General features: G+C 48.3%; 1 protein-coding gene across 2 annotated transcripts in view; it reads right to left on the bottom strand.

Moving 5' to 3' along the window:
• Positions 1 to 21,395, bottom strand: part of GRK2 (G protein-coupled receptor kinase 2) — a 38,547-nt gene that overhangs the window by 3,668 nt on the left and 13,484 nt on the right. The window contains exons 3-20 of one of the 2 annotated variants that reach the window (XM_079996112.1): positions 20,853 to 20,926; positions 19,728 to 19,829; positions 17,165 to 17,239; positions 16,730 to 16,791; positions 16,117 to 16,168; positions 15,352 to 15,443; positions 13,713 to 13,812; positions 12,703 to 12,781; positions 12,403 to 12,533; positions 11,241 to 11,335; positions 10,298 to 10,405; positions 9,979 to 10,045; positions 7,558 to 7,658; positions 5,364 to 5,430; positions 4,805 to 4,900; positions 2,956 to 3,118; positions 2,509 to 2,645; positions 2,118 to 2,252 (exon numbers count right to left, since the gene is read on the bottom strand). In XM_079996112.1, the coding sequence (XP_079852238.1) occupies positions 2,118 to 2,252; positions 2,509 to 2,645; positions 2,956 to 3,118; positions 4,805 to 4,900; positions 5,364 to 5,430; positions 7,558 to 7,658; positions 9,979 to 10,045; positions 10,298 to 10,405; positions 11,241 to 11,335; positions 12,403 to 12,533; positions 12,703 to 12,781; positions 13,713 to 13,812; positions 15,352 to 15,443; positions 16,117 to 16,168; positions 16,730 to 16,791; positions 17,165 to 17,239; positions 19,728 to 19,829; positions 20,853 to 20,926 (1,736 nt within the window). The remainder of the gene's footprint in view (positions 1 to 2,117; positions 2,253 to 2,508; positions 2,646 to 2,955; positions 3,119 to 4,804; positions 4,901 to 5,363; positions 5,431 to 7,557; positions 7,659 to 9,978; positions 10,046 to 10,297; positions 10,406 to 11,240; positions 11,336 to 12,402; positions 12,534 to 12,702; positions 12,782 to 13,712; positions 13,813 to 15,351; positions 15,444 to 16,116; positions 16,169 to 16,729; positions 16,792 to 17,164; positions 17,240 to 19,727; positions 19,830 to 20,852; positions 20,927 to 21,395) is intronic. The other variant, XM_079996113.1, reaches the window with a different exon arrangement.

The raw sequence follows: 21,395 nt of genomic DNA, 5'->3' as shown, positions 1-21,395 counted from the left end.
TTCCCCCTCCCCATAGATTGAGAAGGGGCTCCCCCTCCTCCAGTAGCCTGTAGGGGACCTCGTGATCATAGAATTCAAGAAATCACAGAACAGGAAGGGAACACAGGCCATCGAGTTAAATAGGGAGAACAGGAAGCACAACTGTTTTACACTTCCTGTTTCTGCTCTGTCATCTCACTCTTATCTCTTCTCTTGGCTCTCCTAAGCTGTCCCCACACTTGCTCACCCCCTTGTGAGGATAGACTTGAAAAGATCTGTTTCAGATTTGAATGAGAAACAAACACAAAGAGCTACAAGATACTTGTGCCTCTGATTCATCTTACACCTGAGGGTTCAAATTTGATTCAACTGCAAGAAAGGACCATCCACCCTTCCCCTGATCTCATCTGACCAGAACAACCTACCATATCAAGAATACAACTTCAGAAAGGTGTTGGCCTAATACCTCCAAGTGACTAAAACAAGCTGCAAACTTCAAGCCCCCTTCACTATCGATCTACCCTGGCAGGATGAAGGCACCGTGGGTGTTTCCTGTGTCAGAGAAATTTGTCATTTGCCCACCTTGAATGGAGTTGCTCTCTTCTTGAAGGGGCAGGCACACAATTTTTGAGTGCTTCTGGTACCCTAAGCAGCTAGAAGCACCTTTTACCAGCTGCACATGGTATAACAGCTATGATCGTTCCTTGACCAGGAGAGCTTAATCACAGGCACTGTTGACTTCAAGGCTGAATTACTGCTGCAATGTACTCTATGTGGACCTTCCCATGTGCTTGATCCAGAAATTGCAGTTAGTGCAGAATGCTGCAGCATGGCTGCTGACTGGAGAGAGATCCTGCCATCATATTACACCTCTGTTCTGAGATCTGCACTGGTTGCTGATTTGTTACCATTCAAGGTGTTACTATTTATATATAAAGCCTTTAACAGCTTGGGAATACAGTGGTACCTCTGGCTACAAACTTAATTCATTCCGGAGGTCCGTTCTTAACCTGAAGCACCACTTTAGCTAATGGGGCCTCCTGTTGTCGTTGCATCACCACCGCACGATTTCTGTTCTCATCCTGAGGTAAAGTTCTTAACCCGAGGTACCACTTCTGGGTTAGCTGAGTCTGTAACCCGAAGTGTTTGTAACCTGAGGTGTTTGTAACCCAAGGTACCACTATAGCCGACTTTGCTTCAATCTGTGGAACTGGCACCATTCAAGGTGTCACATAAAGCCCTTTGTAAGAAATTCTTCTTTCAGTGTGGCAGTACTCAACCCTTTGGAACTCCCTGCTTATTGATATCAGGCTGCATTCTTTTCAGCGCCTACTTAACACAGTTTTGTTTAGGCAAGCCTAGCCAAACATGTAGAATGTGACCTCAGCAGGATTTTTATTAATCTCAGGTACAGTAATAAGACCACAAACTAGTATAGCATAAAAAGGTAAAGGTAAAGGACCCCTAACAGTTAAGTCCAGTCGCGAACAACTCTGGGGTTGCGGTGCTCATCACGCTTTACTGGCCAAGGGAGCCAACGTTTGTCCACAAACAGTTTTTCTGGGTCATGTGGCCAGCATAACTAAGCCGCTTCTGGCGAAACCAGAGCAGCGCACAGAAATGCCGTTTACCTTCCCGCTGGAGCAGTACCTATTTATCTACTTGCACTTTGACATGCTTTCGAACTGCTAGGTTGGCAGTAGCAGGGACCAAGCAATGGGAGCTCACCCCGTCACAGGGATTCGAACCGCTGACCTTCCAATCGGCAAGCCCTAGGCTCAGTGGTTTAGACCACAGCGCCGTGAAATCAGGAAGCCTCAGGTTGTAATCTTGCCTCTGCCATGTATTCACTGGGTGGGGTTTTGCAAGCAAAGTTCTCTCTCAGCTTCAGCCCCCCCCCCCCCCCATTTGCACTATGGGGACAACAATGGTCCCCTGTCTTACAAAGGCCTTGTAAGAATCACTGAGATAATGTTCGTGAAACACTTCAAACAGTCAAGATGTGCTATATTATCCTAAGTCCTGTCCAGTCATCAAACCATGCCAAGGGAAATTGGGGGCTGCCCATCACCAATTTTTGGCAACCTCGCTACTTTTTGGACTTTCTTCTAGGAGAGGCAATGTGAGGAAAAACTCACGTCACACTGCAGGACAAACTGCTTGCCACCCCGGATCTTTAGGAGGATGCACTTTCGATCCTTTATCTGTGTCTCCTCAACAGTCTGGATCTCTTCCATGGTGAGCAGTGACTGCTGTTGTAGGGTCCAAAACATCTTTGGTCAAAGAAAGAGCCACTTATATAACCCCAGATTAAACATGCATTCTATATCCCTTGCCCACCTCCACATAATCCCATCCTCCAGGCACTGCAATCAATGCCTAATCCTACCCCTGCCCAGCCCCCCCCCCCGAAACCCATATGAGACAAACCTAGGCTCTCACACTTGTATATAGCAAGACACACCACCCTCACCCCAAACCTGCCATTATCCCCTCCCCTCCTTCCTTAGAGGAAAGATCTCCTCTTACCGGGGATTCTCCTTCTCCACGCCACTCCAACCGATTTGGGAAGAGGTAGAAGTACCGCCTCTGCCACTGCGTGAGGAAAGGGTTCCCCAGTTTTGACATGTAGCCGTGCATGATGCAGTCCTTGCCCAGGGCATAATCTGTGTACGGGAATGGCAAAGAGAAGAGCATCAAGGAGAGGCAAAAACAAAAGAAAACCCCCCACAAGAAACAAAACAAGGAGACACCAAAGGGAACAGTTCAGGGGGAAACAACCCAAGTCATCCAGCCATGTCTTCTCTCCATAGTGGGCGTTGCAGCAAAGAGTTTCCAGCAGCAGGTGCCCTGCGAACTGGATTCTGGCAGGCAGAGCTGGGTGGCAATGGCGGCTGAGGAGGACTGGGTCATGGAGCAGAGCTAGCCTGAATGAGGAAACCCACTGCCACTTGTCCTACCAGCCCTGCGTCTCACCTTCCTCGTGGCCCAACTGCTTGTTCTTGGCTCTTTTGCGAGCCTCCAGCTTGTCAGTCTCGGCGTTGACTGTGTCAAAGACGGTCTCTGTCACCTCCTGCTGCCAACGCTCCGAGATGGTGAGTGGAAAGTTGCGATAGAGCTCCTGGTCACTGTCCAACAGCTGGAATGAGAAGTGAGCCACGTTGCCCTTGTTTCCAGGGTAACAGGCACAGTCCCCCTGCTCTGAATATCAGCTGCCAGGGAAATCACAGCAAGAGAGGGCTACTGCCCTCATGCCCCCCTTGTGGGCTTCTAAGAGGCCTATCTGACTGGGAAGCAGCATGCAGAACTATAGGCCTTTGGTCTGATCCAGCAGCATTCTTCTACTATGGAGGTTTGGGGTGAGTCCCATTTCTTCCTTTCTATCTTAAGTATTTGACATGGATATTCTCTCTGGCTCTGCCTTCTGCACTTCTCCACCTTCCCAGACTTACACCACCTCTTCTAGACACTAAAACCAAAACCCACCAGGTTTTCCCTAATCACTTCCCAGCTGATCTCCCAACCAACTCAGACACAACACCTCTCCTATCCTGCCTGCAGAGGTGGGGGGAACCATTATGCAGCTCAGGATCCCACCACCTAAAGGAGTTCTCCCCTCCAGAACAAACCCAGGTCCTGCATTCATCATCTGAGGGCATTCTGTGTGTGCTCCCCCCAAGAGAGGCAGAGAGGGGGGTGACACAAGAACGGGCCTTTTCAATGGTGGCTCCCTGGTTGTGGAATGCTCTCCCAAGGGAAGCAAGCTTGGCACCATCGTTGTTTGCCTTTAGGTGCCAGTTTTATTTACCGAGCCCCTCGAACCTTAATTTGGAGGTTATTTAGTTATGTCTGTTGCCTCTTTTTTTGGTCTTCCTTTTAGTGGGGTATATGCTTCGTATATTTATCTATGGATGCACATTGTAAAGTTCTTTATTGCCGTGTGTGTGTGTGTGTGATTTCTGTTCTTTACTTTGCAACTCGCTTTGGCTTAAAGTCAAGTAACTTTTCTCAGTCCGATAAACCCCTCTACACAAAATTCGGCTTGCCCCAGTACCTAAGGCATTTGGAGAACTGCTGGATTGTTAGACACGTCTCAAAACACTCCCAAAGTTTGCTGTTCAGAACAGTAGATTTAGGTTCATGGGGATGCAGCAATCGTATGACAAACTTCTTCCACATATAAGGAATAGTTTGGCTAAGGCTGAACATCCCCGTCTTATGTGCTATTTACTTTGTGGACTTCATTACCAAAGATGACATGCTGGCCACTACCCAAGTAGCTCTTCAAAGGTTTAAACACACGCATGGCTGTTCGCCAGGATAAATGAAACCTCTATGTTTAGAGGCAGTATAGCTCCAACTACTGGAAGCAAGTGGGGCGGGTGGGGGGAAGAGAAGGGGTGTCTATCTCCATCATGCTCTGCTTGTGAGCTTCCCAGTGGTCTGTGGCTGGCCTTAGTGTCAGAGACAAGGTGCTGAACTAGATGGACTGAAGCCAACATATCAGTCCAGTAACATTCATTTGTCTGCATTACCCTATTCCCTAGTAGCAGAACATAGTATTGCAGCCTACAGTACTGTTCCACCCATTAGCGCTGCTGCTTTCACTTTGCTGCTGAAGCCCTCACTGTGTATTTGTAATTAAACCTGCTCTGAGTGCCACGTTTGGAAGAAAAATGGGAGATGCATTTATTATTATTATTATTATTATTATTATTATTATTATTATTATTATTTAAAGTAGAGGTATGTTCAAACCAAAGAGCAGAGGAGGAAACTGCAGCTGCCCTAGCAGACAGTAGGTTAAGGGCTGCCCACCACATACCTTGATGCCTTTGGTGTCCTCTTCATCAAAGGAGCCAATGTCAAAAGCGTCAGCTGCATTCACCTCCCCGCGTGGTGGGATCAAGGGGGGCGGATACTGTGAAGACATGGAGGGGGGGGAGTCAACCAAGGAGCAGAGGAGAGTCGCTTATCCCTTACAATTCCTTCCTTCCCTGATGGCCATCTTCAACTACCTAAAGGGCTGTCACACTGAAGAGGGAACAAGCTTGTTCTCTTCTGCTCTTGAGACTAGGTCCTGAACCAGTGGATTCAGTTACAAGAAAGGAGACCCCGACTAAACTTCAGGAAGAGCTTTATGACAGTAAGAGCTGTTCAACAGTGGAACAGACTCTCACGGGAGGTTGTGGACTCTCCTTCATTGGAAGTTTTTAAGCAGAGGTTGGGTAGCCATCTGTCATGGATGCTTTAATGGTGATTCCTGTATTGCAGGGTGTTGGACTAGATGACCCCTGGGGTCCCTTCCAACTCTATGATTCATGATGACCGAGCAGAGCCTTTATCCCCAGCAACTCTACTGTCTTCCCAACTGCCCTGCTCACCTTTTGGAGGAAAACCATCTGCCAGTCTAGACCCTGGAAGAAGGGACTCTCCTTCACCTCAAGCGCCCTGTAGGAAAGACGGTCGCAGATTACATAGAGTTCTCCCTCTGACCACTGAATAGTTAGGGCAGGGGTAGCCAATGCAGTGCCCACGAGACGGTATGAACTATTACATCCTTCAGCCCCAGCTAGTTTGGTCAATGGGGAGGGAGGCTGGGTGCTGTTCATTACTATCTCTTGTCAGCTACCTGAGTTAGGGGCTAGAGAAAAGCTTGGGAACAGCAGCTTCGTCATGAACAGCCACACACAACTGGAATGCTGCCTTTGTGTTCATCTAACAGCTGAGCAACTTCCTTTGAAGGAAAACTTGTTTTGTTTAAAAGGACATCAGGATTTAGCTTGGCCTAACCACATCTGCAGCTCTTGACTTTTACCACCTAGATTAACTCAGCCTGGTGTGCCTTCTTTGCCCACCGCCCAAAAACCCAACAACCCTGAGCTGTTCTGTTTTGTTACAGCAAACAAAGGACAAGAGAGACATCGAGCAACTTAAAGGTAGGGCTGTGCAAATGCTGCAATTCTGCAGGTGCTCAGAAGAAGGGCAGATCTGAACTTCTCAGAAAGCTGGATTCTGCGCCCAGAATCCAGCTTTCTGAAAAGTTCAGATCCCATTTTTAAGGCAGGCAAGTCTGTAGTCCTAATGGTTTTGAATATATATTTGAGAGTATGTGAGCTATGCTTACTAAAAACTCTGAACATAGAGAAAGATGATCAGAGGTTCAGGGGCGGGCAGCTTCAGTCCTCTGTATGGCTTATTGCCTCTCCATGGAAAAAGAAAACCAGAGCAAATTCTGCAAAAATAGCAAAAGCTCAGAAGAAACTGTGATTGATAAGAGAAAATGTGCAAACCTCTTATATACAAGTCAAAGAACACAGCTCTTGTTGACACAGAACTTGGATTGCCTAGCCACAGAACGCTGTTAACACGAAGTCTGCACATCACACCTTAGAGGCTAAGTGACTCATCGTAGCACAAACGTTTATAGGAAAGAGCCGACTTCATCAGATGCAGGATGTAAACAAAGCTGATTTGTCCCTACATGAGACACGTCAGTTTCTGGGTTATATATATTCATCGCAAGAGTTGAGAATAGCCTATTCTGGGGCAGGATTGTTTAATTTGCTCCATTATTATTTTATGAAAGGGTGAATCAGCAAGTACCTAGGCAGGGACTCCCATCCGCCATTCTCCCTACAACAGTTATTGTATATGCAAGTGAGTAATAACGATTCATAGCTCTGAAAAGACCTGAAAAGTGTTGTGATAGAAAATTTTATGTTTTGAGAAAAATCAAAACTAGGCTAACAAAATCAGAAATAATGGAAAATAAAAGACAGCAGGGGGAAGAGACAGACTGCTGGGGTGCAGGGTAACATGAGGTGCACATTTTGCACATAGCAGCTAATTCAGTCCAAGATTGCTTCTCTGCAACCATTAAAAGTCATAAACTGGATTTTTTTAAACAAGCAAACTCAGTGATTCTTTGAATTCCAGATCCTATCTTAGGTCTTGTGCTGAACAGGGTACTACATGGAAAGCCCAGAGCCTTGCCGACAAAGGAATAACGTTGCTGGAGCATTCCTTAGCTCCCGCAGTACATCCTCTGTTTCAAGGTCATCTAAATTTGAGTTATCAGATTGTGGCTTGAATCTGAACCTGAGGAACAGGGCAAGCAGGGAGCCTGGGAAAGCTAAGCTAACAGCAGGATGTTAAGCCTGTCCCATAAATACTTTTTTAAAAATGGAAGGCACTTCTTGGTCCCGTAGTGTGATATATATGTATTTTAAACCTGCCCTTGTTGTGGCAACCAGAGCACCTGGAAATAGCATGCTTGTCCATTTCCCCAGGTTGTTTTTTTCAAACGAGAAGGGCTGAAGTATTCTTAGCTGGGTTCCAAACAACAAAACTCCACTCCACTGATAATTCTGAAAGCATTCTTTGTATAAGAAGGTTGGGCAACTTAATCCCCTCAGCCAACCAATGGCCTCCCAGATGTGCTTGGGCTACAGTTTTCCCTGACTGCTGACCAACCAGTCCAGCAACAACTGGAGGGCCACAGGAATCTCACTCCCCACCAACATCCCTGCCCTACAGCCCATCTAGGCGCTTCAGCTGTTCCCCTCGGAGACTCACCCGCGGCCCATACAACCCAGCCGACGGTTCACATCTCTCTGCAACAGCCCCTCCAGCAGAGAGCGCAGCTCAGGTGAGAAGGAGTCTGGGAGCTCCACAGCCTGTGGGAACGAGAAGGGCAGAATTATTCTCATTATTAATTCTTACATTTGCACACCGCCCTACACCCGCAGGTCTCAGGGCAGTTACAACATAAAATCACAATATAAAAATACAATATACATAGTGTTTACAAAAACAACCCCTTCCCCAACACATTTTAAAAGGGCACTGGATGTTAATCATGGAAATGGGGATGGGAAGGATCTGGAGTAAGATAGATTCTGCCAGGGTTTAAGAACCTGTGGCCCTCTGGATATTGTTGGACTCCAACTCCCATCAGCCTCAGCCAGCATGTTCAGGGATACTGGGAACTGCAGTCCAGCAACATTGGGAGGAGGTGCCACAGTTTCCTCATTCCTATTGTACAGGAAGAATGTCCTTTGGTATCTAGGGGCATTATTCCCACTAATCTGTCCCCATGACTCAAGGCTGTGCAGAACAATTGGGTTGGTTTATTTCATTCATTATGACTGAAGGGACAGGCCCTCCTATTCCCAGAGCCCACAGAGAATCCTCAGGAAAGACAACTTTCATCCAGTGGCAATGGAATCACACACCTGGCAGGTGTAGGAGAGAGAGGCAGTGGGCTAAAGGACTCCATAGTTGTCATCAGAAGAAAAGGTGTTTTAATATCAAATGCCAACCCAGCTGTGAAACATTCTCTCTCTCTCTCTCTCTCTCTCTCTCTCTCTCTCTCTCACACACACACACACACACACACACACACAAACACACAGTGGCATAGCTAGCCGCTCGGGTGCCTGGTGCGGGGGGGTGTTCTGCAGCTGGGGGCGGGATGAGCCTCTCCAACGCTTGGAACCTGTCCGGCGCCCCCCCCCCTCAGCTGTAGGGTGGCTGAGGGAAAGGCAGTAGCCAGAGGCAAGTCCCACGCTGCCGTTTCAGGCAGTGCAGAACCTGCAGGCGCCTAAGCCACCACGTCACTCCTAAAAAGTTTCATGAGCCCAATTTTTTAAAAAAACTAATTTTGTCAAATCCCCCCCCCCCGTGATGACACCCGGGGTGAACTGCACCCCCTGCACCCCTTCCTCCGCCACTGCAAGCACAGATCTGAAAATAGCTATCTTAATTGCACACCTATTTTAAGTTTGCCCACAAGCACAATTTCTCCATAACTTGCCTTGCACGATAAAAGTGGCTTGGCTATTGCAAACATCCAAAGCTGCCTCTTATGTACCTTAAACCCCATTCGGCTCCCTCCCATCTCACCATGAGGCCTTAAAAAGCCTGTCAAACAGTTAGGCAGCTGATGCATCGAAACCCAGTCTGTCATGATGATCAGTATTGTCTCCCTCTTCCCCTCGCTGTCGGCATTACCCAGTTCTACTGTGTGCAAAAAGGGCTGTGGGAGGGATCCTACACCCTCACAGAAATCTAGGGTGATACACATGATCTCTGCTGGAGGAAGAATTGAAATCTAGGACTTTCTAGAAGCAGCAGCTGCAGCAGCAGTCCTCAGAACCACCCATAAACTTTTGCTAAATGAAGAGGGAACCCCACCCCTGCCACACACTTTGTATAAGTCATGCCCTGAATTAACCTCAACAGCAAATAGTTGCAGCCACACCACAGCTGTACACCAAAGGCATGGAGGAAGGGCCTTTTCCCGACAGCCGCACCCTAGACTGGCACAAAGCATTTTTATGCCCAGCCCAGAAATTTCTAATGGCACCTTTGCCTGACACTGCTTAGCAGCCTGACACCTTGGCAGGAGTTGTGCTGCTTGCCTTGCCAAACATTAATTGTTGAGATCAACCAAACTGCATCTGCTTACAGTCTCTGCACGTTCTCTAGGGAAGGGAATTTCTTTGTGATTTCTCTGTGCGGTGCTAAAAATAGAAGGTCCCTGATCTATTCATGTTCTTTAGGCAGTAGCATAACTTACAGTAATAGTGGGAAATTTAATTCTGCATACCCATTTCCCTCCTTCCCTCACACAAACGCACACATTGAGCCACCCAGCTAACCAAACAGAGGGTGCTGGAACTCAAGGAAATGGACCCGGTCCAAAGTGTAGGGATATTTGACTCCGAGGGAGAATAATGGGGGTTCAGCACAGGAAAAACCTTATGTCAAAATGCTGAATCTATTTGGCAAGATGTGCTAAGTCCACATGAAACTGGCAAGTTGACATGTAGTATAGGTCAGCCAGGCTCTGCAAAGAACGGGTATAACTCCGATGACTGGCAAAGGGAAGATCTGAGATTTCGGAGACCCGAGGGGCAAGAGGGGAACAATTCAGCACCTGGAAGCTTTGGGATCCAGGCTGATCCCTGACTGAGCTTGACGACATTTCCTTACCATAGTGAGCGTCATGCGGTCGATCTCGTGCTTGTCTTTTGTCTTGTGTTGCCGAAAGGGGCTATGCCTGAGAAGGAAGAGCCAGGAGAGCATCAGAAGGAGACTCAGGCCTCACAGGTACCCCTTAACACTTCTTTATATTTGTATAGCTCCCAATACCTGTAGATCTCAGGGCGGTTTTTTCTAATTCTTGCCATTACCATTGCAATCAATCCAACCCAGCACCCTCTGGATTCAACCATGGCTCCCTTTGCCAGCTAGGCCTCCTTCCCACCCCATCCCTGCAAACTCATCTCCACCTTGGCTCTCCCCCACTTACCCCCTCAGTAGTTTGAAGAGCATGCAGCCTAGAGAGAACCAGTCAGCACTGCTGTCATAGGCAACGCCCTTCTGCAGCACCTCTGGCGCCATGTACCCATGTGTGCCACTGCAGGGGTGGAGGGAAACTGAGAGTTACAAAAGACAGCACAGCACCTGCCGGGGGGGGGGGCGCTCAGCAGGGACAGGTCAATGAGTAAGGAATCCTTTTCAAAAAATAAACACCCAGGAAAAATAAACACCCAGGCCAGTGGCAAATAAATCTATGTACACTTACGAAATACACACATTCACGTGGGAGAAGCATTCGCTTATGAATCTGGGTACGCATGTGCTTGCAAATGGAGACAGGTACTAAATTCCTCCTTACAATGCCCCTTTAAACCACAGTTGTGGCCTGTAGGAATTGTCTCCCTACAAAATACGAGTGGTTCCAAGCAGAAAAAGTTAGAGAGGGGCCATTTTCCTTGCAACACCGGCATCTCCCAAGAACAAGTGATCACATAAAGTCATTCGCTCCTGTGCAAGCTGGGCATTGGGACTGAACTAGCTCGTTCTATCCCACACACCCCAGAATCAGAAAGCCCCTTTGCAGAGGAATCCACTACCGGAATCTGAGGCCTGTAATCTGTACGTTCCAGTTTTGTGGACCATATTTTGGGTCTCCATTACTGGACAGAGGCCTTAGGGCAAATGTCCCAATGAGTGGATGTTGAACAAGTGATATTGTGATCCCCAGATAATACAGGAATTAACACCTATAGAAAGCTAGAGGAAGCAACAGTGGAGGAACTTCCAGTAGCTCACCCTGCAGCTGGGGGAGAAGGGGGAAAGGTGTTCTGACATTTATCAAGACCCACAATTCCTGGGACGGGAGCAGTTTTAGGTCCAGATACAGAGAACGGAGCTGCTGGCCGAGGATTAGATTCCTGTCTGATACTCACACGCTGGCATGAGGCTTCTTCTTGGAGAAATCACAGGCGAGCCCCAGATCCGAGATACGCACATGGCCAAACTCATCTAGCAAGATGTTGGCTGGCTGCAGGGGGAACAAGAGCAGCAAAGAATGGCAGCTAGGGGGAAGAGAGGATTTGCTGGGGAAAGCAGGGGAGAGAATAAACCCTCCTCCTTCATCCTTTGGCCTGGGCCTCTGCAGCAGCACCGATGAAGCGGAGGGAGCAATTCCTGCAGCGGGTATGCTTAATTTTGAAGAGCGGCATAGTGAGGTCATGATACGGAAAAGACAAGCAACCTCGCAAGATCCTGCCCTGCTTTGGATCAACCTGCAACGGTGACGAGTGGGTTGTCAAAAGTAGCTTTGATAACCCACAGTACCAAATCCCAAGGCATTTTGAGTGGGAGTGCACTTCCATCAAGGCAACAATCTCCCTCAGTAAAATAAAAAACACTTTCAAGCCTCACATTTTCTGAAAGAGATGTTAGAACTTGAGATCCCAATATTCCCCAGTGAGGAATGCTGCCACCCTGAACGACTCATGGCACACAGCACAGTCCTGGCTTCTAAGGCGGCGGAGGAGGAAGCACGGCTCTGGGTAAGAGGCAGCTGCCATGAAGTCAGAGTGCACTAGAGAACTCTCTTTTTGGTGGGTGCGGGTGCAACACCAAGGGACCCCACGCTGAAGGCAGAAATTGCCTCTCTTTGTGGAAAGAGAAGCCTATGGTGAGGTATTTCTCTCTCCATTTTAAAACCAGGTTTGTAGACGTATTTGAATTTTATTCTCTTAACCTGGTGTAGCTCGGCTTGGCATAGTTGTTAGCAGGTGGGGGGGGGGGAGTTCAAATCCCAACCCACACAGCCATGAAGTTTGCTGGGTGACCTTGGGCCTGTCTGTCTGTCTGTCTGTCTCTCTCCCCTACCTCACAGGGTTGCTGTGAGGGTAAAATGGGGATCAGGGTGGGGGAAGGAAGCATGTAAGCCCCTAGAGCTCCTTGGAGGGAAGGCAGGGAATAAATGCTGCAATTAATTAATTGTTTGACGACACCCATTGCCTCGAAAGGGCTGCATAGCCCTGGCAGGTGACATACAAACATCTAGATATAGGATGTTGAACGATGCAGCATTCGGGGGGGGGGGCGTGTGCTCACCTTGAGGTCACGATACACCACGAAGCGGTTGTGCATATGTTCCAGCCCCAGGATGATCTCTGCTGCGTAGAAGCGCATCTCTGCCTCGGAGAAGACCCCATGCTGGGAGAGGTGGTAATGTAGGTCACCCCCTGCAGGAAACGGAGCAGACAGCCATGTGAGGCACACAACCTGAGTATCGGCAGAGGGGAGCAGTGGTGAGGCAGGGATGCCTCTGTGTGTGGATCCCTTCGAGAAGCATGTGAGGGGAGGGGAGGAGGAGAGGCAGAGGCTCTCTACAGGCTGGGTTCTGGCTCTCACCATTCATGAGGTCCAGGATGAAGCTGAGCTTGTCAGGTGTTTGGAAGGCATACGACATGCACACGATGAAGGGGCAATCCTGGCAGAGACACGAGGAACCAAGTCACAGCAGGGAAAAAAGAGAGGGGGGAAAAATACATAAATGAATCACCAAGTCTGCATGCACATGTGCGTGAATGAGTTCCCTTGCTCTACGTTCTGCTCACACCCGGAATCCACAGGCCTTCCTGAAAGCTCCACGTTTCCCTTCTGCGCTCTCAGAATCATGCCTCGCACATGCATGCTTCCTACCACAGTTCCCCTACACACAAGAGCACGCTTGCATCTGATAACAGTGGGGGAACGGATTGCTCCACAAGGCCCTCGGCTTCTTGCCTCACACATCGCCACTGCCTCCTTCCCTTTGCCAGCTCTTCCATTAACCCCTCGCTCCCGCCCCCCATTTTCTGCTGTGGGTTTTGCAGCGACTCCTACACAGCCGTCACGTCGCCTGTCGGCTCCTTTGCCCCGCCTCCCCCACCCATGGAAACTTGTCACAAACCCCTACGGTGGTCTCCCCTGTCTTCTCCTGTGCCCCTTGCACACCGAGCCCCCACCCTGCCCCTCTCTCTTCCCCTCCTGCCCTCCTCCTGCCGTTGCACACATTGAACTGCCTCCCCTCCCCTTCCATGCACATAATAATTCGCTGCGCTGCCTACACACATCCCAGCCCTGCTGCTAGTTTACTGCAGGCATCACACTCCCAGCCACATGCTCAATGCCACCTCCAGCACACTTCATCACCGTCATCCCTCCCCCCTGCCTTTAATTACCAGTGTGTGCTTCAAAACACCTGCCATGTCTATACCAGCATTATCATAGCTTTGATTGCAAGCACAATACAGGAACCCAAGCATTTGCATCTGCCCACTTGACAGATCTCTTCCCCCTCCCTCTTGGACTGGGCAGACTCCAGGTCTCGCCTATTCTCTGCCTCCCAAACCCCAACTGCTCAAGGTAGCCAGACTCACCCCGGTGCTGACAAGCGAGAGCATGATGCGCTCGTTCAGGGCCAATGTCTCCCCCTGCTTCATCTTAATGCGCTTCTTATCCAGACATTTCATGGCGTACCTGCCAAAGGAGAAAGAAGAGGCTGCAACCCTGCGGTGTTGCTCTCGCCAGGTCTTGCTGCTTCCCAGGGAATCACCCCTGCCGATATCCCTCCACACAGAACAGCCTGTGCGCCTCCTTTGTGGAAACCTACCAAACTCATTTCACTTGGCACTTCCTTAATTACACCCATCACGACCCCCATCTGAGTCCTGAGTCACCTGCTATGACTAAACTCCCCCCAACACTTCTTTGGTTTCCCACAGAGGAGATTTACCACAGATGTCCCTGGGATGTCTGCTAATGTTCACTGTGCTCCCCCTATATGAGAAGAGCCTTCCTTTGTGGGGGACAGGGGTGGACGGACTCTCCTGCACTTGGGGTATTGAAGCGAAGGCTGAACTGCCAAGAATGCCAGTTAGTAGATTCTGCATTGTAAGGTTCTTGGGTTGAGCTGGGGACCTTGATGAGATGGCCTCTTTTCAACACTAACATTTGATGGGCTAGATCCAGAACAAGACAGACAAGCCCAGTTCCCATTGGAATCAGTGGGGCTTCACCCAGGGCTTGTCCACACTTCCCTGCCTAAAAAGCACAGGTTTGAGCAGTTTTCCATTTGCCTGGGAAAACTTGGTTCTTTCGCGCTGAATTTGAGCAAACATTAATCCATAGAAAACCTGATTCCTCCAGGTTTTTTGGCATTTGCTCCAATTCAGCACTAAAGATCAGGTTTTCCCAGGTGAAAGCAGCGGGACAAGCGAAGTCTGGATGAGCCCTAAGTCATGACTAATTTTTTCACATTTATGTCAATGGGGCTTCAATGCAATTGACTTACTCTGGATCTAGCCCTATGATTCTCTGAACCTGCCACCCCCTAAGCAATAAACACCTGGGTTAAACCTGTCCTTATTGTAGCTGACCCACTTTTTAATGATATCTGCTTCCCCTCTTGTTTGACTGGGTGCTCGTTTTGCTCTATGACTGCTGCTGCTGTTTTCATTATATTGTTTTAAGATGACACTCAATGGCTTTGCTCCATTTTGCTGTTAGCTACCTCAAAACCTCAGTAAATAAAGAATAAAATCTGAGACACTGACTCCATGAAGGCAGAAACTGTGTTTCCTAACATTTCATACGTGCATTGGAAGAATCTGAGTTTAGCGCAGGCACCAATCGGTACCCCAGAAAAGAAAGGCAAGTTGGGGAAAGGCCCTTGGGAAGATATGTTTGCATTTGAGGCTCAGACAGTGAGTAGAAGCCTACTTATGCTGGTTACAGGGAGCAGCAGGGCTGGCTGGGAGCTGAGATACCAGAGGGTACCATCCTGGTTCTCCAGTACCAACATGGCCATTACAAGCCAAAAGAGAATGATGGATAATGTCATTTTTCATTTCCATGTGCAGATACTTCATATAGCTTCATAGCAATGATGTGGAGCAAAGCTAGGCTAAAAGACAATGGCCAAAGGCCACATGGCAACCCCTCTGTCTCCTTAACCAATCTTGGGCTCCCAGATAATTGTTGGAATAACAATTTGACAAACCAATCTTGCAACGTTACATTTTGCCCGTGTCTGCTTTCCGGCAGCCGTAGACCTCGCCAAAGCCGCCACGCCCGATGATCCGGTGGACGCTGAAGTCATTCATGGTCAGCTGGGTCCCACAAGGCAGAGAGCATGAACAAACATGACAGGGAGGGGGGAGGAAATGAGAGCAAGACCAAGAGTGTTAACATGTTGCTGGCACCACCTTTAAGCTTTCAGGGGTCTGGGTTTACCCGTCATAGAAAGGAATGGCCTTCCACAGGCACTCCTCTCACCCACAGTGACCTTTCCTCATATCCTGCTTTCAGATTATGATCCAAGGTTATTTTGTGTCACATGTGGATAGCACTAGGAAAGCTTTCCCCAGCCTGAGGTTCTCCAGATGGGGCTGTGCCGGCTGAGGCTGATGGGAATTGTACAGAGGATCCCATGTTAGGGGTAGTTGCTCTCGGATTATTGGGGAGCCAGAACTGGGCTTGCTTCTCAAGCTCTCATGACGGACAAGAAACCCTCAAATTCTCCCATCTCATTTACCCAGTGAAGACAATCGTAATCCTGGTTTTCCCTGAAGCTACTAAATCGGTGAACTTCCTGAGGCAGGGATTAGTCCCCCACACACCACCAACCTCCCACCAACTACACGACCAGCAACTTTCCAAACCCTATACACTTTGCCATTCTGCAACAATGCGGCTGCAGGCAGGTCCATGCTTCGTGTCTTTTGACAGCTCTTTTTTTATCGCTGCAACTCTCAGGAATGCCCTCCCTCCTCAGGCACTCACATGGATGTTGAGCTCCACATTCTTCCACTGGGAGAAGCGTGTGAACTTGTCACTGAAACAGAACAGACGGGAGAAGAAATGAGAGAAAGAACACACAGGCCCTGGAACACAAACCACTTTCAAAGGATCCGTCCTCAAATCCCCGTGCCAGAACTCTTCCAAGTCCAATAACACCCCCTGCCCCCTTAACAGAGACTCCTATACCCGTCTTATGGGAAGAAAGCAGTGGGTATAGGGAGGGGAAAGGGAAAATACAGGGAACCTTCACATACATATAACTTCCATCCTGCCTTCAAGACAACCCTACACAGGCTTAACTCAGAAGTGAGCCTTCTTTCCATCTACAGAACTCACTCCTGCTTCGCTTGATTCTAGGCATTTTTGCTCAGAAGGGAGTTCCATAGTGCTCAAAGGGGCTTACTTCCAAGAAAATCTGCAAACTTCAAAGGCACTGTCTCATCTTCTTTCAAGCTTCGCCATGCACAAGGGGGAAGGGGAATGGAATGGAGTGTGTTGGAAAAGGTGTGGCTGGCACCTTAAACAGGAGCACAACACGCTGCAACATGGTGCTGTAGGTTCTGCGTGTGGACAGCCTATAGTCCTCAGCACTCACCTCTCAATGAACCTCTGAAAGATAGTCCCACGCAGACACTCACAGATCTCCTCAATGTATGGCTGGCAGAAGAGTGGGCAGAGAGGAATGAATGCCAAAAACCTATCCATTAAAGCTTTCCACCCACTGGTCCCCATTCTCATCTGCATGGCCCCTGCGGGACTCAGTGACGTGGAAATCCCCATGAGATCCTTCAACAGCAAGTGCTGTAAGGAAATGGAGCCTGCATTTCTTGGGGTTTGGCAATGTTATAGGAAAAGAGGTTCCCCCCCTGCTGTGGGGACACTTGTACAGGCTAGGAAGAAATTGGTTGCAATGGGCCACAGTTCATGCTACATCAGCCCCTGTCTACCGATGCAAGTGCATCCAGTCTTGGGGTAAATGAGATTCAAGATTGGATGAGCCCAAGGGTCTAGTCGATGGGGAGGGATTTACCTGGAACAGGTCAGGCGGCACTTGCTTCTTGCTGAGACGGCTCTGCACATATTCTGTGGCAGTCTTGGAGAAGGGCTGTGAGAGGACACAAGAAAAAAGGAAATGAGTCTGGATGCATCGCTGTCCAAAGAGACATTTCATCAAGATACAGTGCCTGCCCAGGGCACAAAGCTTGGGTTGACTTCCAGCTCGATGCTGAGATCACCGAAGAAGCCCGGTGACAAGGAAATCAACAGGACTGGGGCACAAAGCTTGGGAAAGGCTTATAAGCTTGTTCAGGAATAGGGCTGGCAAATCTTGGACATGTTAAAGAGAGGCACTGGCTGCATTCACACAGCAGTTTACAGTGGTACCTTGGTTTAAGAACAGCTTAGTTTATGAACGACTTGGGTTAAGACCACTGCAAACCTGGAAGTAGGTGTTTTGGTTTGTGAACTTTGCCTTGGAATAAGAACATGTTTTGCTTCCTGTTGAGTGTGTTCCGTTTGTAAATTGAGTCCCCCGCTGCTATGGGAAAGCACGCCTTGGTTTAAGAACGCTTTGGTTTAAGAACGGACTTCCGGAACGGATTAAGTTCGTAAACCAAGGTACCACTGTATTCCATTTTCCCAGCATTTCCCTAACTAGCTGCTTCTAGAAATATAGTGGAATATAGCACAATTCCGGCACTCATTTCCATGTTACTTGCTCGTTTACGTCACATGAAGGCAGAAATACAATGCAGAAATAAAATAGTAACGGAAACATCAGGAAAACAGAATAAATTATCTCCTTTGTCCGATGCACAGGCCTGTTGCTCTTGGGCTTGGCAAACACTTTTCACCTATCAGGTTTTTTTTAAAATGTTTTTTCCCTGTTTTAACAACAACAAGCAATTCAAACTACCAGTAAACACACAGAGCAAAGGTTCCCAAACTGCAGTCTGTAGACCACCATGGTCAGCAAGCTTTGAACAGGTAGTCCAAAGAATGGCGGGCGTGGCAGCTGTGAAAGGTGGGCTCAGCAGCTGCTCCATCCTTCTGAGGAACTGGTGGTCCAACCAAAAGGTGAGTGGGAAGGAGCATAAGTGAAGGGAGGAGAAGGCACTTGAAAGGAGTAGAGAGGATTAGCAGCATGAAAGACAAGAGAGAGAGGGAGAGGAAGCAGCCAAAAATGAGAAGAAGACAGTCAAAACGTGGGAATGAAGGTGAGCAGGAAAATCCTGACGTGAGAGGGGGAGGAGGCAATTGAAACAGGGCAGCCGGAACCCCTGTCTATAAGCTGCCACAGCACTCAGCTGTGGATTTTTCTATTGTGTCAGATAAATTCATTAATAACCTGTTGCCATTCTTTCACATCTTTATCTGATCATGTTAAGGGAATGCTAGAGCAAAATAGAAAGCAAGAAATAAAAGCGGCAATAAAAGTGCAATTAAAAAATCATACAGCATCTAGCACAAGGCATGACAGTTGCTACAATTGACCAAAAAAAGTGCTGCACCAGGACTCTCGGCAATTTTGAAGCCGTCTGTGGGAACCACTGACACGGTACAATTATGACTGTCGGCCATTCAGAATAAAATTGTTCCATTTATACGTTTTGTTAACTTTCTTGGTTTCCGAGCATCACTTAATGAAGGACATTTTCGTTCTCATTTTGAATCACTCCTCTTCACATTTTGACTTGTGGCACTGGCGGCATCAGTGTTTGCCTGCTCTTCGCACAACTTGAAAAGTGTCAGGTTACCTCAAGAACTGTCAACAGTTGGCCCAGCACTTTACACCAGTAAGTGTGACTCTGTGGCTTCTTTGTTTCATCTCTCATCATGTCCCCCTGGGACTTCCTGAAGGCCTCCCTCCTGCTATGCTGCAAGGCTCACATGCACTGCCCCTACCTCCCACTAAACCCATTGTTCCCCAGCAACCTAGAATAATAGAACTATTGAATTGGAAGAGACCCCCAAGGGCCATCTAGTCTACCCGCATTTTACCTCTGGCCCTGCCCACCAACTGGCATATGGCCCTTGGAAGGCTACCCACAAGGGAATGTGGCCCTTGGGCTGAAGTGTGATCTCCTTCCCCCCCATATAAAACCATGTTTTGAAATTGGCTTGATATTCTAGCTTGTTCTGAAGCTGTTAACTATGGTCTCCTGGTTCCGATAAAATGGGAAACCACGGTTAATGGTGGAAGAATCCATGGTTTGTTTGCTGCCACTGTAACGGGAGAAGCAAAGGCGCTGGTGCATTGCACAAGGTGGTGCCTTAAGTGGCTGCCTACAATTCATTAATGGGAAGGTCATCCCAGAACAGGAAAGAGCCATTTCCTATGCATGGTAGAGGAAAGTGAGGTCGTGAAAAGGAGATTAAGAGCTGGGGTGGGTAGTTCTTAAGGGAGTTGTATGCGACATTTATTGAGACAGGGAGAGTACACAGCCTGCGAGGCAATGGACAATGCTGGGTGTCTGGCTCCTCCCATTCTGAGGAGTATTATCTTTTAAAGGATCTTGATCAATGGGATTGCAAAGCAAACATTCTGCTTCTTGCCAAGGGGTTTTTTCAGACTCTCTCATGTGACCACTCACGTGAGAACAGGACAGCAGTTCCTTCATGATGTATGTGTCAAAGATCTGGCGGCTCTTAATAGCTCGATCCTCTTCGGAGTCCATCTTCTCATACTTTTTGATCTATGAAGAATGGGGTGAGGGGAGAGGTAACAAGGCTCAGCAACCTACCCACCGACTACAGACTCTGTAAGGCCCTTCAGAAGGCATAGACAGACACATGGTCGACGTGGACCATGTTTTGAACCCAAAGAACTCAAATAATGGCTGTGCTTGGAGAGAGTGCTTGCAATCTCTTCTTGCCACCTTAATCATTTTCCACAGGGGCAGGGTGGCAGCTGACAAAATGTGCCATAGACAAAAGCTGAGCTTATACCTGGGCTGGGGAACCTGTAGCCAGAAGTTGCTGGACTACAACTCCCATCATCTCTGCGCCCATTGGCCATGCTGGCTGAGGCGGATTGGAGATGGAGGCCAACTAAATCTGGAGGGCACCCTGTGGGCGACCTCTGAGATACAGGGAGAGCAGTGCGCTGAAATCTCACAGCAAGCATTTTTCTTTTCCTCCTTATTATTATTGTTCTCCTTTAAATCTAGTTTTATTTTAAATCATGAGAGGGCAAACGACATAAACCATACACATAAAAGGGATAATACTATAGAAAAGCATAAAGCACAGCAAAACTTTCTGGCTCTTGCCTTCTCTAATAAAATATTTTGCCCATTTTTAAGCTTCTAAGTTCCCCAGATACCCACCGCACCCCATCCCACCCATGGCAAAATGAAACTACCACACTCTGCCCTGAAGAGGCAAGGCAGGGATTCCATATATTTGTTTTCCAACCTGAATCGGGAGATGCAGTAGCCTTGCCTTCTGTCACCCCCCTCCCCGGGGTCCTTCCCCCCTGACCGCTTCCAGTCATGCTGCTGTGAACAAGATATGCTTTTTGAGAGGAGGGTCAAAAGGCCTGAAGGGGCCTCTGAACAGGTCTTCGAAAAGTCAACTCCTCAGCTCAAGACAAGTTTGGAAACCAATGTCAGAGGGGAGTCTGTGTGCCAGGCCAAGGAAGGAAATTGTGGTTTGACGGCACGGAAGGAAATAGAGCATTTTCTCCCACCACCCTCAACGCACAACCAGGGCCTCACCTCTTCATAGAATTCCACCAGTGGTTTGGCTTCCTCCACCTGATTTAGGCAGAAGTCTCGGAACAGCAGGAAACCTAAGAAAAACACACAACTGTCAGCTGCAACGACCAGGTGTGCCCCTGCTTCCCTTTTTCAAAGCCAGCCAGTTGGTCCCACCTGAATTAGCACCCTTAGAAAGCCAGGGCCCTGCAGTCCATCCCTGACTAATCAGCAATGGTGGGAAGAGAAATCCATTGTATATGTATACAGGTTTATTGCTAGGGTAGGGAACCTCTCGCCCTCTGTATATTGTGGGACAATTTCCATCAGACTAAGCCACCATGGGCAACGATCGGGAATGATCGGAGCTGTAGTCCAAAAACTATTCCCCAAACTTAGTACACGGACTCCAATTATAGAGGTTTCATTCTTCTATCATGGTGGATAGCTAGTCAAAGATCTATGCAAATTTATCTAAGTTGGCTTTTAAAGTCATCTATACCAGTGCCCATTAATACCAAATCCTGTTTTTTATGGACAAGGGCTTTGTGATTTTAACAGCAA

Source organism: Podarcis cretensis (genome assembly GCF_951804945.1).
Source record: "Podarcis cretensis genome assembly, chromosome: 1".
NCBI lineage: Eukaryota > Metazoa > Chordata > Lepidosauria > Squamata > Lacertidae > Podarcis > Podarcis cretensis.
The sequence above is the reverse complement of the archived record's forward strand: the minus strand, read 5'-3'. Positions and strand labels throughout refer to the sequence as shown.